The following is a 17583-nucleotide window of genomic DNA, read 5'->3' as shown; positions in this document are numbered from 1 at the left end:
TGCTGATCCCAGTGCTGATCCCAGTGCTGATCCCAGTGCTGATCCCGGTGCTGATCCCGGTGCTGATCCCGGTGCTGTGGACCCCGGTGTTGATCCCGGTGCAGCTCCTGCTGATCCGGGTGTGGCTCCCGGTGCTGTGGATCCCAGTGATCCTGGTGTGGATCCCGGTGCAGATCCTGGTGCAGCTCCCGGTGATCCTCCTGATCCTGGTGTGGATCCCAGTGCTGATCCCGGTGATCCCAGTGTGGCTCCTGGTGTGGATCCCCATACTGATCCCAATGATCCCGGTGATCCTGCCGATCCCGGTGTGGATCCCAGTGCAGCTCCTGCTGATCCTGGTGTGGCTCCTGGTGTCGATATCAATGATCCCGGTGATCCTGCCGATCCTGGTGTGGATCCCGGTGCAGATCCGGGTGCAGCTCCTGGTGGTCCTGCTGATCCCGGTGTGGATCCCAGTGTGGATCTGGGTGCTGATCCCGGTGTGGATCCCGGTGTGGATCCTGGTGCAGCTCCTGGTGGTCCTGCTGATCCCGGTGTGGATCCCAGTGCTGATCCCAGTGCAGCTCCTGCTGATCCCGGTGTGGCTCCTGGTGTCGATATCAATGATCCCGGTGATCCTGCCGATCCTGGTGTGGATCCCGGTGCAGATCCGGGTGATGATCCTGGTGATTGCGGTGTGGATCCCGGTGATCCCGGTGCTGTGGATCCCGGTGTTCCTGGTGTGGATCCCGGTGCAGATCCCAGTGATCCCGATGCCAATCCCGGTGTTCCCAGTGCTGTGGATCCTGGTGCAGATCCCAGTGCTGATCCCGATGCCAATCCCGGTGTTCCCGGTGTGGATCCCGGTGCTGATCCTGGTGCAGATCCCGATGCCAATCCCGGTGTTCCCGGTGTGGATCCCAGTGTGGATCCTGGTGCTATGGATCCCGATGCTGATCCCGGTGTTCCCGGTGCTGATCCCAGTGCCGATCCCGGTGTTCCCGGTGCCGCGGATCCCGGTGTGGATCCCGGTGCGAGGGGGCTGTAGACGAGGAAGTCGTGGCGGCCGCAGTAGCGGGCAGCGAATTCCCTCCCGTCGGCCGTGGGGTCGGAAAAGGCCAAATCCCGGGAGCTCAGCACGGCCCCGAACACGAACGTGCGCCTGGAACGGGACAGCGCGCGTCAGAGCAGAGGGGAACCGGCAACGGGGAAACGGCGCCGGGAAAAATAACGGGGAAAATAACGGGGCAGCACCGGGAAAAATAACGGGAAAATGGAAAACGCCAAGAGAAATCAACACCAGGAAATGGAAAACAGCGGGAAAAATAAACAGCGGGAAATGGGAAACACTGGGAAAAATAAATAATGGGGAAATGGGAAGCACTGGGAGAAATAAATAGTGGGGAAATGGGAAGCACTGGGAGAAATAAATAGTGGGGAAATGGGAAGCACTGGGAGAAATAAATAGTGGGGAAATGGGAAGCACTGGGAAAACGTCAGGAAAAGCAACGAGGAAAATTTCAGGAAATGGGAAACACCAGGAAGAAGAATGGGAAAATGGAAAACACTCGAAAAACATTCCTGCCTGAATCCCGGTTTTCCTGTTATCCCTGCTCAAATCCCACTTTCCCCATCCACAATTCTGTTTCCCCATCCCCAGTCCCAGCTCCCCCTCCCCAATCCCAGTTCCCCATCCCCAAATCCCATTACCCCTTCCCCAATCCCACTTTCCCCATATCAAATCCCAGTTTCCCATCCCACGTGCCATTTCCCCATCTCCAATCCCAGTTCCCCATTCCCATTTCCCCCTCCCAATTTTCCCATCCACAATCCCATTTCCCCCACCCCACATCCCAGTTTCCCCGTCCCCAATCCCAGTTTTTCCTCCCCACTCTCCCTTTCCCGCTCCCTCCCATCCCGCCATTCCCAACATTCCCACCTGTTTTCCCACCTGAGCGCGCCCAGCACTCCTCCAGACCTGGCAATCCCAGTTTCCCGTGTTCTCCCTCCCCAAATCCCAGTTCCCCATCCCAAATTTCCAGTTCCCCGTCCCAATTCCCATTTCCCCACCCCAATCCCCGGTTTCCCCCATCCCCACTCCCTGTTTCCCCCCGCCATTCCCACCATTCCCGGCTGTTGTTTCCCCCCACCTGAGTGCGTCCAGCACTCCTAGACCTGGCAAATCCCAGTTTCCCGTGTTCTCCCTCCCCAATCCCCGTTTTCCCCCATCCCCACTCCCCGTTTCCCCCCGCCATTCCCGGCAGTTGTTTCCCCCCCACCTGAGGGCGTCCATCATCCTGCGGGCGATGCCGCGGCGCCGCCGCGCCCCCAGCACCCAGAGGCGGCTGATGCCGCACGCCGCCGGCTCCGGGCACAGCGAGCAGCGCCAGGCGCGGGCACACGGGTCGCTCTGCGGATCCCGACGGGAATGCCGGGGGTCACGGGGATCCTGGGAATTCTGGGCGTCCTGGGGGTCTGGCAATGGTGCCAAGCCCGGCTCCGGCAGCACGCGGAATGCCTGCGGGAATGGGGATGGAAGTGTGGGAATGGGGAATTGGGAATGGGGATGGAAACGTGGGAATGGGGAATTGGGAATGGGGAATTGGGAAGGGGGATGGAAACGTAGGAATGGGGATGGAAACGTAGGAATGGGGAATTGGGAATGGGGATGGAAACGTGGGAATGGGGAATTGGGAATTGGGAATGGGGTGGGGATGGGAATTGGGAATTGGGAATTGGGAATGGGGAATGGGGATGGAAACGTGGGAATGGGGAATTGGGAATGGGGATGGAAACGTAGGAATGGGGAATTGGGAATGGGGATGGGAATTGGGAATGGGGAATTGGGAATGGGGATGGAAACGTGGGGATGGGGAATTGGGAATGGGGAATTGGGAATGGGGATGGAAACGTGGGAATGGGGAATTGGGAATGGGGAATTGGGAAGGGGGATGGAAACGTAGGAATGGGGATGGAAACGTAGGAATGGGGAATTGGGAATGGGGATGGAAACGTGGGAATGGGGAATTGGGAATGGGGTGGGGATGGGAATTGGGAATTGGGAATGGGGAATTGGGAATGGGGATGGAAACGTGGGAATGGGGAATTGGGAATGGGGATGGAAACGTAGGAATGGGGAATTGGAAATGGGGATGGGAATTGGGAATGGGGAATTGGGAATGGGGATGGAAACGTGGGGATGGGGAATTGGGAATGGGGTGGGGATGGGAATTGGGATTGGGAAATTGGGGATGGGAAATTGGGGACGGGAAATTGGGGATGCGGGAATGCCTGGGGGATCACCACGCACGTGGCGGATGGGCTGTGCCACCAGGCAGCCCAGCACGCACTGCCCGGGGCTCACGAACAGGTACAGCCGCGACTGCGCCGGGAACAGCCGGGAACGCTGCCCGGAACCCGGCCGGGACTGCTCCGGGAAACCCAGCTCGGAATCCACCACGGCCAGAACCTCCTCGGCCTGCGGGGAGAAACGGGGGGGGAATTCCTGGGGAAACGGGGTGGGAATTCCGGGAGAAACGGGGTGGGAATTCCTGGGATAAACGGGGTGGGAATTCCTGGGAGAAACGGGGTGGGAATTCTGAGAGAAACGGGGTGGGAATTCCTGGGATGAATGGGGTGGGAATTCCTGGGACAAATGGGGTGGGAATTCCTGGGAGAAACGGGGTGGGAATTCTGAGAGAAATGGGGTGGGAATTCCTGGGAGAAACGGGGTGGGAATTCTGGGACAAATGGGGTGGGAATTCTGGGATAAATGGGGTGGGAATTCTGAGAGAAATGGGGTGGGAATTCCAGGATAAATGGGGTGGGAATTCCTGGGAGAAACGGGGTGGGAATTCCTGGGAGAAACGGGGTGGGAATTCCTGGGAGAAACGGGGTGGGAATTCCTGGGATAAATGGGGTGGGAATTCCTGGGATAAATGGGGTGGGAATTCCTGGGATAAATGGGGTGGGAATTCTGGGATAAATGGGGTGAGAATTCCTGGATAAATGGGGTGGGAATTCCTGGGATAAACGGGGTGGGAATTCCTGGGATAAACGGGGTGGGAATTCCTGGGATAAATGGGGTGGGAATTCCTGAGAGAAACGGAGTGGGAATTCTGGGATAAATGGGGTGGGAATTGCTGGGGAAATGGGGAAATGGGGTGGGAATTCCTGGGATAAATGCGGTGGGAATTCCCGGATAAATGGGATGGGAATTCCTGGGATGAATGGGGTGGGAATTCTGGGATAAACGGGGTGGGAATTCCAGGATAAATGGGTGGGAATTCCTGGGATGAATGGGGTGGGAATTCTGAGAGAAACGGGGTGGGAATTCCTGGGAGAAATGGGGTGGGAATTCCTGGGATAAATGGGGTGGGAATTCCTGCGAGAAATGGGGTGGGAATTCCTGGGAAAACAGGGTGGGAATTCCTGGAGAAACGGAGTGGGAATTCTGGGAGAAGGGGATGGTAACTCCAGGATAAACGGGGTGGAAATTCCTGGGAAAATGGGGTGGGAATTGCCTGGAAAATGGGGTGGGAATTCTGGGATAAATGGGGTGGGGATTCTGAGAGAAATGGGGTGGGAATTCCCATGAAAATGAGGTGGGAATTCTGGGAAAATGGGGTGGGAATTCTGGGAAAATGGGGTGGGAATTCTGAAGGAAATGGGGTGGGAATTCCTGGGAAAATGGGGTGGGGACTTCTGGGGAAATGGGGTGGGAATTCTCAGAGAAATGGGATGGGAATTCCCATGAAAACGGGATTTGTTCCCAAGAAAGGCTGGGTTTGCACAGGGATTTAGGGATTTCTGTGGGATGGGAATCAGGGATTGGGTCCAGCTGGGATTTAGGGATCAGATCCCATTGGGATTTGGGATTTTGGGATCAGACTCTGTTGGGATTTGGGATCAGATCCTGCTGGGATTTAGGAATCAGACTGCATTGGGATTTGGGATTTCAGGATCAGCTCCCATTGGGATCTCAGGATCAGATCCCATTGGGATTTCGGGATCGGCTCCCATTGGGATTTGAGATTTCGGGATCAGCTCCCATTGGGATTTCAGGATCAGCTCCCATTGGGATTTCGGGATGAGACCCCGTTGGAATTTGGGATTCCAGCTCCCATTCCCGAAGGAAACCCCAGGAATTGTCTGTACCTTCCTGAGGGCGTATTTGGGATCCTCGGGAAGGATCAGGAGGATTTTCCCATCCCAGAATTCCGCCACCACGCGCTCCTGCTTCCAGCCCTGCCGAGGGAAAATCCCGGGAATCACCTCGGGATTGGGGGATCCAGGATTGGGGGAATCCAGGGAATCCCCTCAGGATTGGGGGAATCCTGGGAATCCCCTCAGGATTGGGGGATCCAGGGTTCCATGACTGGGGAATGTGTATGTCCCAAGATGGAATCCCAGGAGGGAATTCCAGGGAAGAATCCCGAGAGAGAATTCCATGAAGGAATCCCAAGGAGGAATCCCGGGCAGGAATTTCTCCTGCCATTCCCAACGTTCCCCCTGTTCCCAGTATTCCCCCATTCCCCAACCCCTGCATTCCTGCCATTCCCAGAATTCCCATCATTCCCAGAATTTCCCATTGCCATCGTTCCCCCATTGCCATCCCCTCATTCCCAGAATTCCCACATTCCTCCTGTCCCTCATTCCCACATTCCCATTCTGCCAATCCCATTCCCACAGTTCCTGCCATTCCCAAATTCCCCACCATTCCCACATCCCCCATTCCCACTTCCATTTCCCCGTCCCAAATTCCCATCCCCATTCCCATTCCCCAAATTCCAGGAATTCCCCCATATTCCCACTCTCCCCATTCCCATATTCCCATTCCCCTGGAATTCCCTCTCTCCCCTCCCACCCAGCTCCCCCCTCCCTGGATGCTGCACTCCCATTCCCACCATTCCCATTCCCACCATTCCCATTCCCATCATTCCCATTCCCATCATTCCCATTCCCACCATTCCCATTCCCACCATTCCCATTCCCATTCCTACCATTCCCATTTCCACCATTCCCATTCCCACCATTCCCATTCCCACCATTCCCATTCCCACCATTCCCATTCCCACCATTCCCATTCCCTTCATTCCCATTCCCACCATTCCCATTCCCACCATTCCCATTCCCACCAATCCCATTCCCATCATTCCCATTCCCTTCATTCCCATTCCCACCATTCCCATTCCCACCATTTCTACCATTCCCATCATTCCCATTCCATCTTTCTCATTCCGTCATTCCCATTCCCATCATTCCCATTCCGTCATTCCCATTCCCACCATTTCTACCATTCCCATCATTCCCATTTGCATCATTCCCATTCCGTCATTCCCATCATTGCCATTCCCACCATTCCCATCATTCCCATTCCCACCATTCCCATTGTTCCCATTCCCACCATTCCCATTCCCACCATTCCCATTCCCACCATTCCCATTCCCACCATTCCCATTCCGTCATTCTCATCCCCACTCCCATTCCCATCATTCCCATTCCATTTCCCTGGAATTCCCACTCCCATCATTTCCCCTGGAATCTCCACTCCCATCATTCCCCTGGAATTCCCATTCCCCTGGAATTCCCACTCCCATCATTCCCCTGGAATCTCCACTCCCATCATTCCCACGGAACGTTCCCATTCCCACGGAATTCCCATCATTCCCGTGGGACGTTCCCATTCCCGTGGGACATTCCCGTCCCGCTCACCGTGTGTGTCAGGGCCTGGCGCAGCCTCCGGTGGTGCCGCAGGTGCTGCAGCCGATCCTCGGGAACGCCGGGAGCGAACAGCATCCCGCAGGAGCCGCACTGCCGGGGACCCAGCGAGTGCTGACCCGCGTCCTGGGAATGGGGAAAAATGGGAATTCTGGGAATGGGGAATGAACCCTGGGAATCCTGGGATAACCGGGGATGAGCACAGGGAATGCCGGGAATGGGCAATGGGCAATGGGAACAGCATCCCGCAGGAGCCGCACTGCCGGGGACCCAGCGAGTGCTGACCCGCGTCCTGGGAATGGGAAAAATGGGAATTCTGGGAATTCTGGGAATGGGGAATGAACACCGGCAATTGCGGGATAACCAGGAATGAACACAGGGAATGCTGGGAATGGGAATGGGAGAAGGGAACAGCATCCCGCAGGAGCCGCACTGCCGCGGGCCCAGCGAGTGCTGACCCGCGTCCTGGGAACGGGGGAAATGGGAATTCTGGGAATTCTGGGATAACTGGGAATGAACCCTGGGAATCCTGGGATAACCAGGGATGAACACAGGGAATGCCGGGAATGGGAATGGGGAATGGGAACAGCATCCCGCAGGAGCCGCACTGCCGCGGGCCCAGAGAGTGCTGACCCGCGTCCTGGGAATGGGAAAAATGGGAATTCTGGGAATTCTGGGATAACTGAGAATGAACCCTGGGAATCCTGGGATAACCGGGGATGAACACAGGGAATGCCGGGAATGGGCAATGGGCAATGGGAACAGCATCCCGCAGGAGCCGCACTGCCGCGGGCCCAGGGAGTGCTGACCCGCGTCCTGGGAATGGGGGAAATGGGAAAAATGGGAATTCTGGGAATGGGGAATGAACACCGGCAATTGCGGGATAACCAGGAATGAACACAGGGAATGCCGGGAATGGGCAATGGGAACAGCATCCCGCAGGAGCCGCACTGCCGCGGGCCCAGCGAGTGCTGACCCGCGTCCTGGGAATGGGGAAAAATGGGAAAAATGGGAATGGGGAATGAACACAGGGAATCCTGGGAATGGGCAATGGGCAATGGGAACAGCATCCCGCAGGAGCCGCACTGCCGGGGACCCAGGGAGTGCTGCCCCGCGTCCTGGAAATGGGGAAAAATGGGAATTCTGGGAATTCTGGGAATGGGGAATGAACACCGGGAATCCTGGGATAACCGGGGATGGACACAGGGAATGCCGAGAATGGAGAATGGAAGAGCATCCCGCAGGAGCCGCACTGCCGCGGGCCCAGCGAGTGCTGACCCGCGTCCTGGGAATGGGAGAAATGGGAAAAATGGGAATTCTGGGAATGGGGAATGAACACCGGCAATCCTGGGATAACCGGGAATGCACACAGGGAATGCCGGGAATGGGGAATGGGGAATGCTGGGAATGGGCAATGGGCAATGGGAACAGCATCCCGCAGGAGCCGCACTGCCGGGGACCCAGCGAGTGCTGACCCGCGTCCAGTGGGAGGGAAAAATGGGAAAAATGGGAATTGTGGGAATGTGAGAATCCTGGGATAAACCAGGAATGAACACAGGGAATGTCGGGAATGTGGGAAAATTCAGGAATGGAAGTGCTGGGAATGATCACAGAAATGCCGGGAATGGGGAAGGGAAGAGAATGCACAGGATCCGCCCTGCCGGGGGCTCAGGGAATGCTGACCTGAGTCCTGACAGAGGGAAAATGGGAATGAACACCAGGAATTCTGGGAAAAATGGGAATTCTGGGAATGGGGGAAGTCCAGGAAAGAACACAGGGAATGTCGGGAATGTGGGAAAGTTGGGAATGGGATAACCAGGAATGCGCACAGGGAATGGCAGGAGTGGGGAAGGGAAGAGACCCAGCCCCCCCTGCCCTTCATCCCGATGGGAAAAACGGGAAAAATGGGAAAAACGGGAATTGTGGGGACGGGGGAATCCTGGGAATGAACGCAGGAATTCCTGGGATAACCAGGAATGCGGGAAAATTGGGAATGGGATAACCGGGAACGCACACAGGGAATGCCGGGATTTCCCCTCAGGGAAAAACGTCCCTCAGGGATTCCCAGATTTCCCCTCCCATGGAAGGTTCTGGAACTGCGGAATTCCTGAACTGCCATTCCCAGGGAATTCCCAGATTTCTCCTCCCAAATCTCAGAATTCCTGAATTTCCCAGCCCAGGGAAAGTTCCAGAACCCCGGAATTCCCACGTTTTTCCACCCAGGGAACATTCCCATGGAATTCCCAGATTTCCCCTCCCATGGAAGGTTCTGGAACTCCCAGAATTCCTGCACTGCCATCCCAGGAACCATTCCCAGATTTCCCCTCACAGGGAAGGTTCCACAATTCCCAGATTTCCCCATCCCATGGAACATTCCCACATTCCCAGCCCATGGAAGGTTCCAGATCTCCAGAATTCCCAGATTTCCCCTCCGAGGGACCATTCCCAGGGAATTCCCGAGTTTCCCAATCCCATGGAAGGTTCTGGAACTCCCAGAATACCTGAATTGCCATTCCCAGGGAATTCCCAGATTACTCCTGCCAAATCTCAGAATTCCCAGATTTCCCAGCCCATGGAAGGTTCTGGAATTCCCGGGATTCCCACATTTCCCATCCCAGTGAACGTTCCCAGGGAATTCCCAGATTTCCCAGCCCACGGAATGTTCTGGAATTCCCGGGATTCCCGTTTTCCTGCTGCTCTCACAATGATGAGCTGATCCCACGAGGATTCCCGGGATTTCCTGGGAGCTTTTCCAGAGGGACCGAAGGGAGCCGGCAGCTCCTCCAGGGGCCTGGAAAAACAATGGGAAAAATAAATGGGAAAAGTGGGAAAAAATGGGAGAAATCAGGGAAAAAATCAGGGAAAAATCAGGGAAAACCATGGGGGGAAAATGGGAAAAAAGTGGGAAAATAATGGGGAAAATGTGGGAAAATAATGGGGAAAATGTGGGAAAATGGGATCTCACCTCCTCCTGCTGGGCAGGAAAATCGGGAAGAGCCCGGCCGGGCACGGAGAGCCTGGGAAAAAAAATGGGAAAATTCCAGGAAAATCCAGGAAAAATCCGGAAAAAAACGGAATTGTGAGCTCAGGGATTGCCAGTGGGAGTGCTGGGAATTCCTGGGCAGAATTCCCAAAGAATCCTAGGGAGAATTCCCAGGAATTCCAAGGCAGAATTCCCAAAAAATCCAGGGCAGAATTCCCAGAATTCCAGGGCAGAATTCCCGAGGTTTTCCCAAGGTTTTCCGCACTCACCCAATTCCTGCTGGGCCGGGGGATCCCGGGAATCCGAGCTCGTTCCAGAGGGTTCCTGGGAAAGAGGGAATTGCAGGAAAAATGGGAATTCTGGGGGTTTTTAGGAATTCTGGGGCTTTCAGGAATTCCAGGGGTTTCAGGAATTTTGGGAAATGCCCAAGGAAATCTTGGATCAGTCTGGGAATTTGGGGATGTTGGGAAATCCAAGGATTTTCCTGGAATTCTGGGTTCATTCCCGGGGGTTTTGAGGGAATTTGGGGATGGGAAAGGGAGATTCCCAAAAATATCAAACAGAAAGTCCCAGAAATTCCCAGAAATTCCAGAAAGATTCCCAAAGTTCTATGGAATTCCCTGACAGTGCTTGAAATTCCAAGGGAATTCCTGGGAATTCCCCAGAGGCCCCTGAAATTCCCTGAAATTCCCAGAAATTCTCTGACATTCCAAGGGACTTTCAGGGAAATTCCCAAAAATTCTGTGAAATTCCCTAAAAACCCCCTGAAATTTCAAAAAGTTCCCCAAAATTACCCCAAAATCCCATAAATTCCCAGGAACTTCCCAAAATCCCCCGAAATTCCCAGAAATCCTTCCTGACATTGGAAGGAAATTCCCCAGGAAAATCTGTGAAAATTCCCAAGAAAGTTCCCAAGAAAATTCCCCACAATTCACAGGAATTTCCCAAAATTCCCAAGGAAATTCCCTGAAATGCCCCAAAACATCCCCTGAAATTCTGAGGAATTCCCAGGAATTCCAAGGAAATTCCCTGAAAATTGCAGAAATTCCCAGGAAAATTCCCAAAAAATCCCAGAAACCCCCCCAAAATTCCCAAGAACATTTTTCTGACGTTCCAACAGAAATCCCCAAGGAAATTCCTAGAAATTCCCCCAAATTCCCAAAAATCCCTAGGAATTCCTTGAAAATCCCCCGAAATTCCCAAGAAAATTCTCTGAAATTCCAATGGAAATTCCCAAGAAAATTCCCAAAAAAATTTCTTAAAAAACCCCAGAAATTCCGTGATAGTCCCCAGGAATTCCCTGAAAATCATTGAAAATTCCCCAAAATTCCCAGGGAAATTCCCAAGCAAATTTGAAGGAAATTCCCAGGAATTGCCAAAAATTCCCTGAAACTCCCCAAAATTCCCTGAAGTTCCTGGAAATTCCCAAGAAAATTTCCAGAAATTCTCCCCAAATCCCTGAAAATTCCCCAAATCCCATGAAATTCCCAAGAAAATTCCCCCAAATTCCCAAAATTCCGGGATTCCCACCCCTCCCTCACCTCCTTCCCGCTGCATTCCCGTTGCTTTTTCCCGGTTTTTTCCCGGTTTTCCTTGCCCGCCGTTTCCGGAAGGTTCCGCGCCGTTCCCGGCTGTTCCTGGGGATTCTCCCCGGGGCTTTTTTGGGATTTTCCCGGATTTCTCCTGGATCTGCTCCCGCTGCGGAAGAAGGCGCCGCCCCGGGGGAGCCGCAACCGCGGCCGCACCCCGGCCTGGAGCACCCGGAACTGCCGGGGCTGGGAATCCCCGGAATTCCCAAAAATCCTGGGATTCCCAACCCCGGAAATCTGGGAATTCCCAACCCCGGAAATCTGGGAATTCCCAACGTTGGAAATCTGGGAATTCCCAACCCCAGAAATCTGGGAATTCTTGAGCTCGGAAATCTGGGAATTGTCAGCGTTGGAAATCGGGGGATTTTCAGCAATCCCAGAATTCTGAGAATTCCCAAACTTGGAAACCTCAGAATTCCCGAGTTTGGAAATCTGGGAATTCCCAGTGTTGGAAATGTGGGAATTCTCCAGTTTGGAAATCTGAGAATTCTCGGCCTTGGAAATCTGGGAATTGCCAGTGTTGGAAATCTGGGAATTGCCAAGTCCACAATTCCCATCCAGAGAAATCTGGGAATTCTTGGCCTTGGAATCCTGGGAATTCCCAGCACTGAAATTCTGGGAATTCCTGAGCTGGGAAATCTGGGAATTTGCAGTCCCAGAAATCTGGGAATGCTCAGCCTGGGAATTGCCACCAATCCCTGAATTCTGGGAATTCTCAATGTTGGAAATCTGGGAATTCACAGTCCCAGAAATCCGAGAATTCTCGGCCTTGGAAATCCGGGAATTTTCACCAATCCCAGAATTCCCAACCTCAGAAATCTGGGAATTCTTGAGCTCAGAATTCTGGGAACTGTCACGATTGGAATTCTGGGAATTCCCAACGTTGGAAATCTGGGAATTCCTGAGCTCAGGTTTCTGGGAATTCCCAATGTTGGAATTCCAGGAATTCCCGCTGCCTTTCCCCTTGGAATTCCCTTTGGAGCTGCTGTGACTCTTCTTGGAATTCCCGCATTTCCCAGCAGAATTCCCAAATTTCCCAGCAGAATTCCCGGATTTCCTGTTGGATTTCCCGCCAAACCTCCCGACCCCCAAATTCCCAGCTCTGGAATTCCCAGAATTCCCGGAATTGCGGGATTTTTCCGGGATTTTCCCCGTTCCCAGCAGCTCCCGCAGCCGTTTCCTCTCCAGGGGATCCAGGTAATTCCTGTGCCCGTAGAAAACCCCCACGGAAAAGTGGGAACTCCGGGCAATTCCCAAATTTCCTGACAGAATTCCCAAATTTTCTGCTGGAATTCCCGAATTCCCCGCCAGAATTCCCAAATTTTCTGCTAAAATTCCCAAATTTTCTGCCGGAATTCCCGGATTTCCCGCTGGGAGCTGCAGTTTCCGGGACGGCGCCGGTTTCTCCCGGATTTCCTGCTCGGAATTTGGGGAATTCTGGGACGCAGATCCCAGAGCAGCTCGGGGCCGTTTCAGCAGCGGGGTCCGGAATTCCGAGGAGCTGGAAAAAAAAAAAACGGGAATTTCAAATTTTGGGGGATTTGGGGATTTTTGGGGATTTGGAAATTTCAGGGGTTTGGGGAAATTTGGAAATTTTTGGGGATTTTTTTTAGGGGGGATTTTTGGACATTTTTTGGTTTTATGGGATTCATTGGGATTTGGAGATATTTTGGGGATTTTGGAAATTTTGGGATTTTGGCAAACTTTGGGATTTTGGAGAATTTGGAGTTCTTGAGAATTTTGGGATTTTGGGGATTTGGAGATTTCAGGGATTTGGGGGAAATTTGTGGATTTTTGGAGATTTTTTAATTGTAATTTTGGGAATTTTGTGGAATTTTTGGACATTTGTGGTTTTTTGGAAATTTTGGGATTTTGAGATTTTTGAGGAATTTCTGGATTTTGGGGATTTGGGGGATTTGGGGAATTTTTGGGGATTTTGGAAATTTCTGTGATTTTGGGGGGATTCTGAGGGATTTTGGGAATTTGCTGAATTTTGGGGTTTGGGGATTTTTGGGATCTTGAGATTCTTGGAGATTTTGGGGGATTTTTTGGATATTTTGGAGTTTTTAGGATTTCTGGAAATTTTGGGAGGTTTTGGGCATTTTTGTGCATTTTGGGTTTTTTGGGGGATTTTCAAATTTGGGGGATTTTGGGAATTTTGGGGGATTTTGAGTTTTGGGTGTTTTTGGAAATTTCTGTGATTTTTGAGGCTTTTTGGGGGAGTTTTTTCGGATTTTGGGGATTTTTGGGGGGATTTGAGAGTTTGGATATTTTTGAGATTTACGGAATTTGGGGGTTTTGTGATTTTGGTAATTTTGGAATTTTGTTGTATTTCTTGAGATTTTTGGGGATTTTGCAAATTTTTGTGATTTAGGGCATTTTTGGGGGGGAATTTTTGGGGGTTTTTTTGAGTTTTTGGGATTATGGGGGGAATTTTTGGGGATTTGGGAATTTCAGGGTTTTTTGGGGATTTGGGGGTTTTTGGGTTTCAGGTTGTCGGGATTTTGGGATATTTGGGATTCTGGGGGGATTTTGGGGGGATTTTTTTGGGGTTTTTGGGGTCTCACCTGTCGGGCTCCCGGCTCCGTTTCCGGGGCGTTCCGGAGCTGCTGCAAATCCAGGAGGGAGTTCAGGGCTTGGGAGGGAATTCCAGGGAAATCCCAATCCCAAAATCCCTAAATTCCCAAATCCCCAAACCCCAACCCCCAAATTTCCCAACCCCAAAAACTCAAAAACCCCAAAATCCCCAAATCCCTAAAGCCCCAAAACCCAAACCAAACTCCAAAACCCCCAAAAAAACCAAACCCCAAAAAATCCCCAAAACCCCCAAATCCCCAAAACCCAAACCAAACTCCAAAACCCCCAAAAAAGCCAAACCCCAAAAAATCCCCAAAAAATCCCCAAACCCCAAATCCCCAGCTGGGGGTTCCGGTTCCCCTCAGAGCCCCAGTCCCAGCCCAGAGCCCTTGGAGCTCCATCAGAGCTCCCTCGGAGCTCCATCACAGTCCACCTTGGAGCTTCATCTGAGCCGCCCTCGGAGCTCCATCCGAGCCGCCTCGGAGCTCCATCACAGTCCACCTTGGAGCTTCATCTGAGCCGCCCTCGGAGCTTCCCCTCAGAGCTCCATCTGAGCCCTCCTCGGAGCTCCATCCCAGTCCACTGTGGAGCTTCATCTGATCCCCCCTCGGAGCTTCACCTCAGAGCTCCATCTGAGTCCCCTCGGAGCTTCATCTGAGCCCCCCTCGAAGCTTCCCCTCAGAGCTCCATCACAGCCCCCCTCGGAGCTCCAGATCCCGGCCCAGAGCCCTCGGACCCCCACCACGCTTCCTCAAAGCTCATCAGAGCCCCCCAGAGCTCCTCAAAGCCGGCCCCAAACGCTGGCCTGGAGACCTCAGAGCCCCCTTGGAGCCCCTCCCGAGCTCCTCAGAACCCCTCAGAGCCGCAGCCTCCTCGGAGCTCTCTCTGAGCCCCTCTGATCCTCCTAAGAGCGCTTCGGAGCCTCCTCAGAGTTCCCGCAGAGGCCCCTCGGAGCTCCCTCAGAGTCCCCTCACCGCTTCCTCAGAGCCCCTTGGAGCTCCCCCTGATCCTCCTCAGAGCCCCCTCATATCCCCTCAGAGCCTCCTCAGAGTTCCCGCAAAGCCCCCTCGGACCTCCCCACAGAGCCCCTTGGAGCCCACTCGGATCCCCTCGGAGCTCCCCCCAGATCTCCCTTCAGAGCCCCTCGGAGCTCCCTCTGATCCTCCTCAGAGCCCCCTCAGGTCTCCATTAGAGGCCCCTGAGTGCTTCCTCACAGCCTCTCAGAGCTCCCTCACAGCTCCATCAGAGCCTCCTCAGTGCTCCCTCAGAGCCCCTTGGAGCTCCCTCGGAACCTCCTCAAAGCCCCCTCCATCAGAGCTGCTCGGAGCTCCCTGAGAGCGCCCTCAGAGCCTCCTGAGAGCTCCCGCAAAGCCGCCTCGGAGCTCCCTCAGAGTCCCTCGGAACCCACTCAGGTCCCACTCCTGCCTCAGAACCCCTCGGAGCTCCCGCAAAGCCCCCTCGGAGCGCCCTCAGAACCCCTTGGAGCCCATTCCACTCACATCCCCTCAGAGCTCCCCTGGAGCTCCATCAGAGCCCCTCGGAGCCCACTCACATCCCCTCAGAGCTCCATCAGAGCCCCTTGGAGCCCACTCACATCCCCTCAGAGCTCACCTGGAGCTCCACCAGAGCCGCCCCAGAGTTCCCTCACAGTGAGGCAGAGTAGAAATCTATTTGGATTTAGGTGAAATGTACATCTAGTTTGAAAATATAGCTGTTTAGTCTGACTGCCCGTTCTCGTAAAAAGCCCAGGCTCAGAGAAACTGCTTCAGCCAAAGGACAGAGATAAAGGGGGAGAGACAGAGAGACAAAAACCTGCTATGAGAGCAGGTTAACCTGACCTAGGAATCGTTTCTGATAAAAAAGAACTAGCGGCAAATGTCACCCGAAATTTGCAAAAATGAATATGCATGAACCTATTGCAAAATTGCACGCTGAAGTATTTCAGAGGGGGATAAAAAAGGATCTGGAATTCCAGAGGCATGCATGTCTTTTAAGGAGAGTAATCTCCACATGCATCCGGCGCTGTAATAATAAACATAGCGGAGGTAATAAACAAACTTTCACAAAGCTGTGGGGTTTTGTTTGTCCCCGCAAAACAACAGCTCCGTCAGAGCCCCCTCAAAGCTGCTCAGTGCTCCATCAGAGCCCCTTGGAGCTCTCTCGAAGCCCCTCTGATCCTCCTCAAAGCCCCATCAAATCTGCTCGAAGATCCCGCAAAGCCCTCTCGGAGTTCTCTCAGAGCCTCTCAGAGTCCCCTCAAAGCCTCCACGGAGCCTCCCTCAGAGCTCCATCAGAGCCCCCTCAGAGCTCCATCAGAGCCCACTCAGAGCTCCATCAAAGCCCCCTCAGAGTTCCATCAGAGCCCCCTTGGATCTCCATCAGAGCCCCCTCAGAGCCTCCTCACAGCTCCCGCCTCAGAACTCCTTCACAGCCCCCTCAGAGAGCCCCCTCAGAGAGCCCCCTCAGAGAGCCCCCTCAGAGAGCCCCCTCAGAGAGCCCCCTAAGAGCTCCCCCAGAGTCCCCTCAGAGCCTCTCCACAGCCCCCTCAGAGCCCCCTCGGAGCCGCTTCCTCACCTCAGCGCCGCCTCCGCCATGGCTGCTTCCCGCCTTCAGCCTCGCGCCTTCGAACCGCCCGCCCTGCGCTCCCATTGGCTGAGCGTCGCGTCATCCAGCTGTGCTCCCTCGCCATTGGTTGAACAGCGCGCGGCTCCGGGTTGTGCCCGCCCCCGCTGCTTTGCAGCCAATCAGAGAGCGCGGCTCTCCGCGCGGGCACTCCATTAGACTACAGCTCCCAGCGTGCTGTGCGAGAACACAGCGGCCCTTCCTCGCTCTGCGGCGCGCGCGGGCTGATGGGAGTTGTAGTCTCTCGTCCGCGCGTCCCGGGCGCGGGAGATTCTGAGGGAAGGGAAGGAATGCGGAAGGGTTGGGAGTTAATGGGCGGGTAACGAGGCGCTAATTAAGGATTCTTGTGTTAATTACGGCACCGGGGAGCTGCTGTGGGCGGGCATCCCTTCCACCGCCCCGGGGTGCTCCAAGCCCCAGTGGCCAGCATGGGAAAAGGGGAAAAACGGGTAAAAGGAGAAAAGGCGGCTCTTGAGTGGATCTTTCACATTTTATCCACCAAAACTCCAAATAAATTCTCCTTTATTGCTCTGATATGGCCCAGCTGGGAAGATATGGTTCCCTTTTGGTGATCGATCCCTAGCCTGGGATGTTCATTCGGTTCAAATTGTTGAATCCCCCCCATTTTCGGGGATAAAAAAAGGAAAAAAATTGGGGAAGAGAGGGAAAAGGAGGGGGAAGAGGAAAGGGGGGAAGAAAGGAAAGGAAACAAGGAATGAGATGAGAGAAAGGAAAGGGAAAAGAGGGAAAGGGAAGGGGGTGAAAATAGCGGGAAGGAGAAAGAAAAAAGGAAAAGAGAAAGAAAGGAAAAGGGGAAATGGGAAGAGGAAAAGGAAAGGGGAAAAGAGGAGGTAGTGAAGGAAAGAGAGGAAAAAACCAAGGCGAGAAAAAAAAAGGAAAGAAAAGGAAAAAACAAGACATCCCCCACGGCACAGCGCATGCGCAGCGAGATTTTCCGTACGGTGTCATGGCCGCCCTCACAGAGGCGGTTCTGTTTTCCGTACAGTGTCATGGCCGTTTTTGCGCACGCGCAGTTCCATTTTCCGTACGCTATCATGGCCGCCCTCTCACACGCAGATCTATTTTCCGTACAGTGTCATGGCCGTTCGGCGC

At 53.7% G+C, this 17583-nt stretch overlaps 1 protein-coding gene and 1 long non-coding RNA gene across 2 annotated transcripts; both read right to left on the bottom strand.

Annotated features, from left to right (window-relative positions):
- Positions 1–996: 996 nt before the first annotated feature.
- Positions 997–9212, bottom strand: ESCO2 (establishment of sister chromatid cohesion N-acetyltransferase 2; the record flags this gene model as incomplete). The annotated part of the gene is made up of 6 exons (XM_063153395.1): positions 9201–9212; positions 6694–6825; positions 5137–5226; positions 3290–3457; positions 2259–2497; positions 997–1141 (listed from the first exon to the last, which is right to left on the bottom strand). Coding segments are annotated over exons 1-6 (786 nt in total), but the record flags the coding sequence as incomplete, so codon positions are not given.
- Positions 9213–9410: 198 nt separating this feature from the next.
- On the bottom strand, positions 9411–10007 carry LOC134416520 (uncharacterized). The gene is made up of 3 exons (XR_010027291.1): positions 9952–10007; positions 9665–9716; positions 9411–9490 (listed from the first exon to the last, which is right to left on the bottom strand). It is a non-coding gene; the product is annotated as an uncharacterized LOC134416520 (long non-coding RNA).
- Positions 10008–17583: the final 7576 nt, after the last annotated feature.

Source organism: Melospiza melodia, chromosome 3 (genome assembly GCF_035770615.1).
Source record: "Melospiza melodia melodia isolate bMelMel2 chromosome 3, bMelMel2.pri, whole genome shotgun sequence".
In the NCBI taxonomy this organism is placed as follows: domain Eukaryota; kingdom Metazoa; phylum Chordata; class Aves; order Passeriformes; family Passerellidae; genus Melospiza; species Melospiza melodia.
Note: the sequence above shows the minus strand (reverse complement) of the source record. Positions and strands in the feature narration are given on the sequence as shown.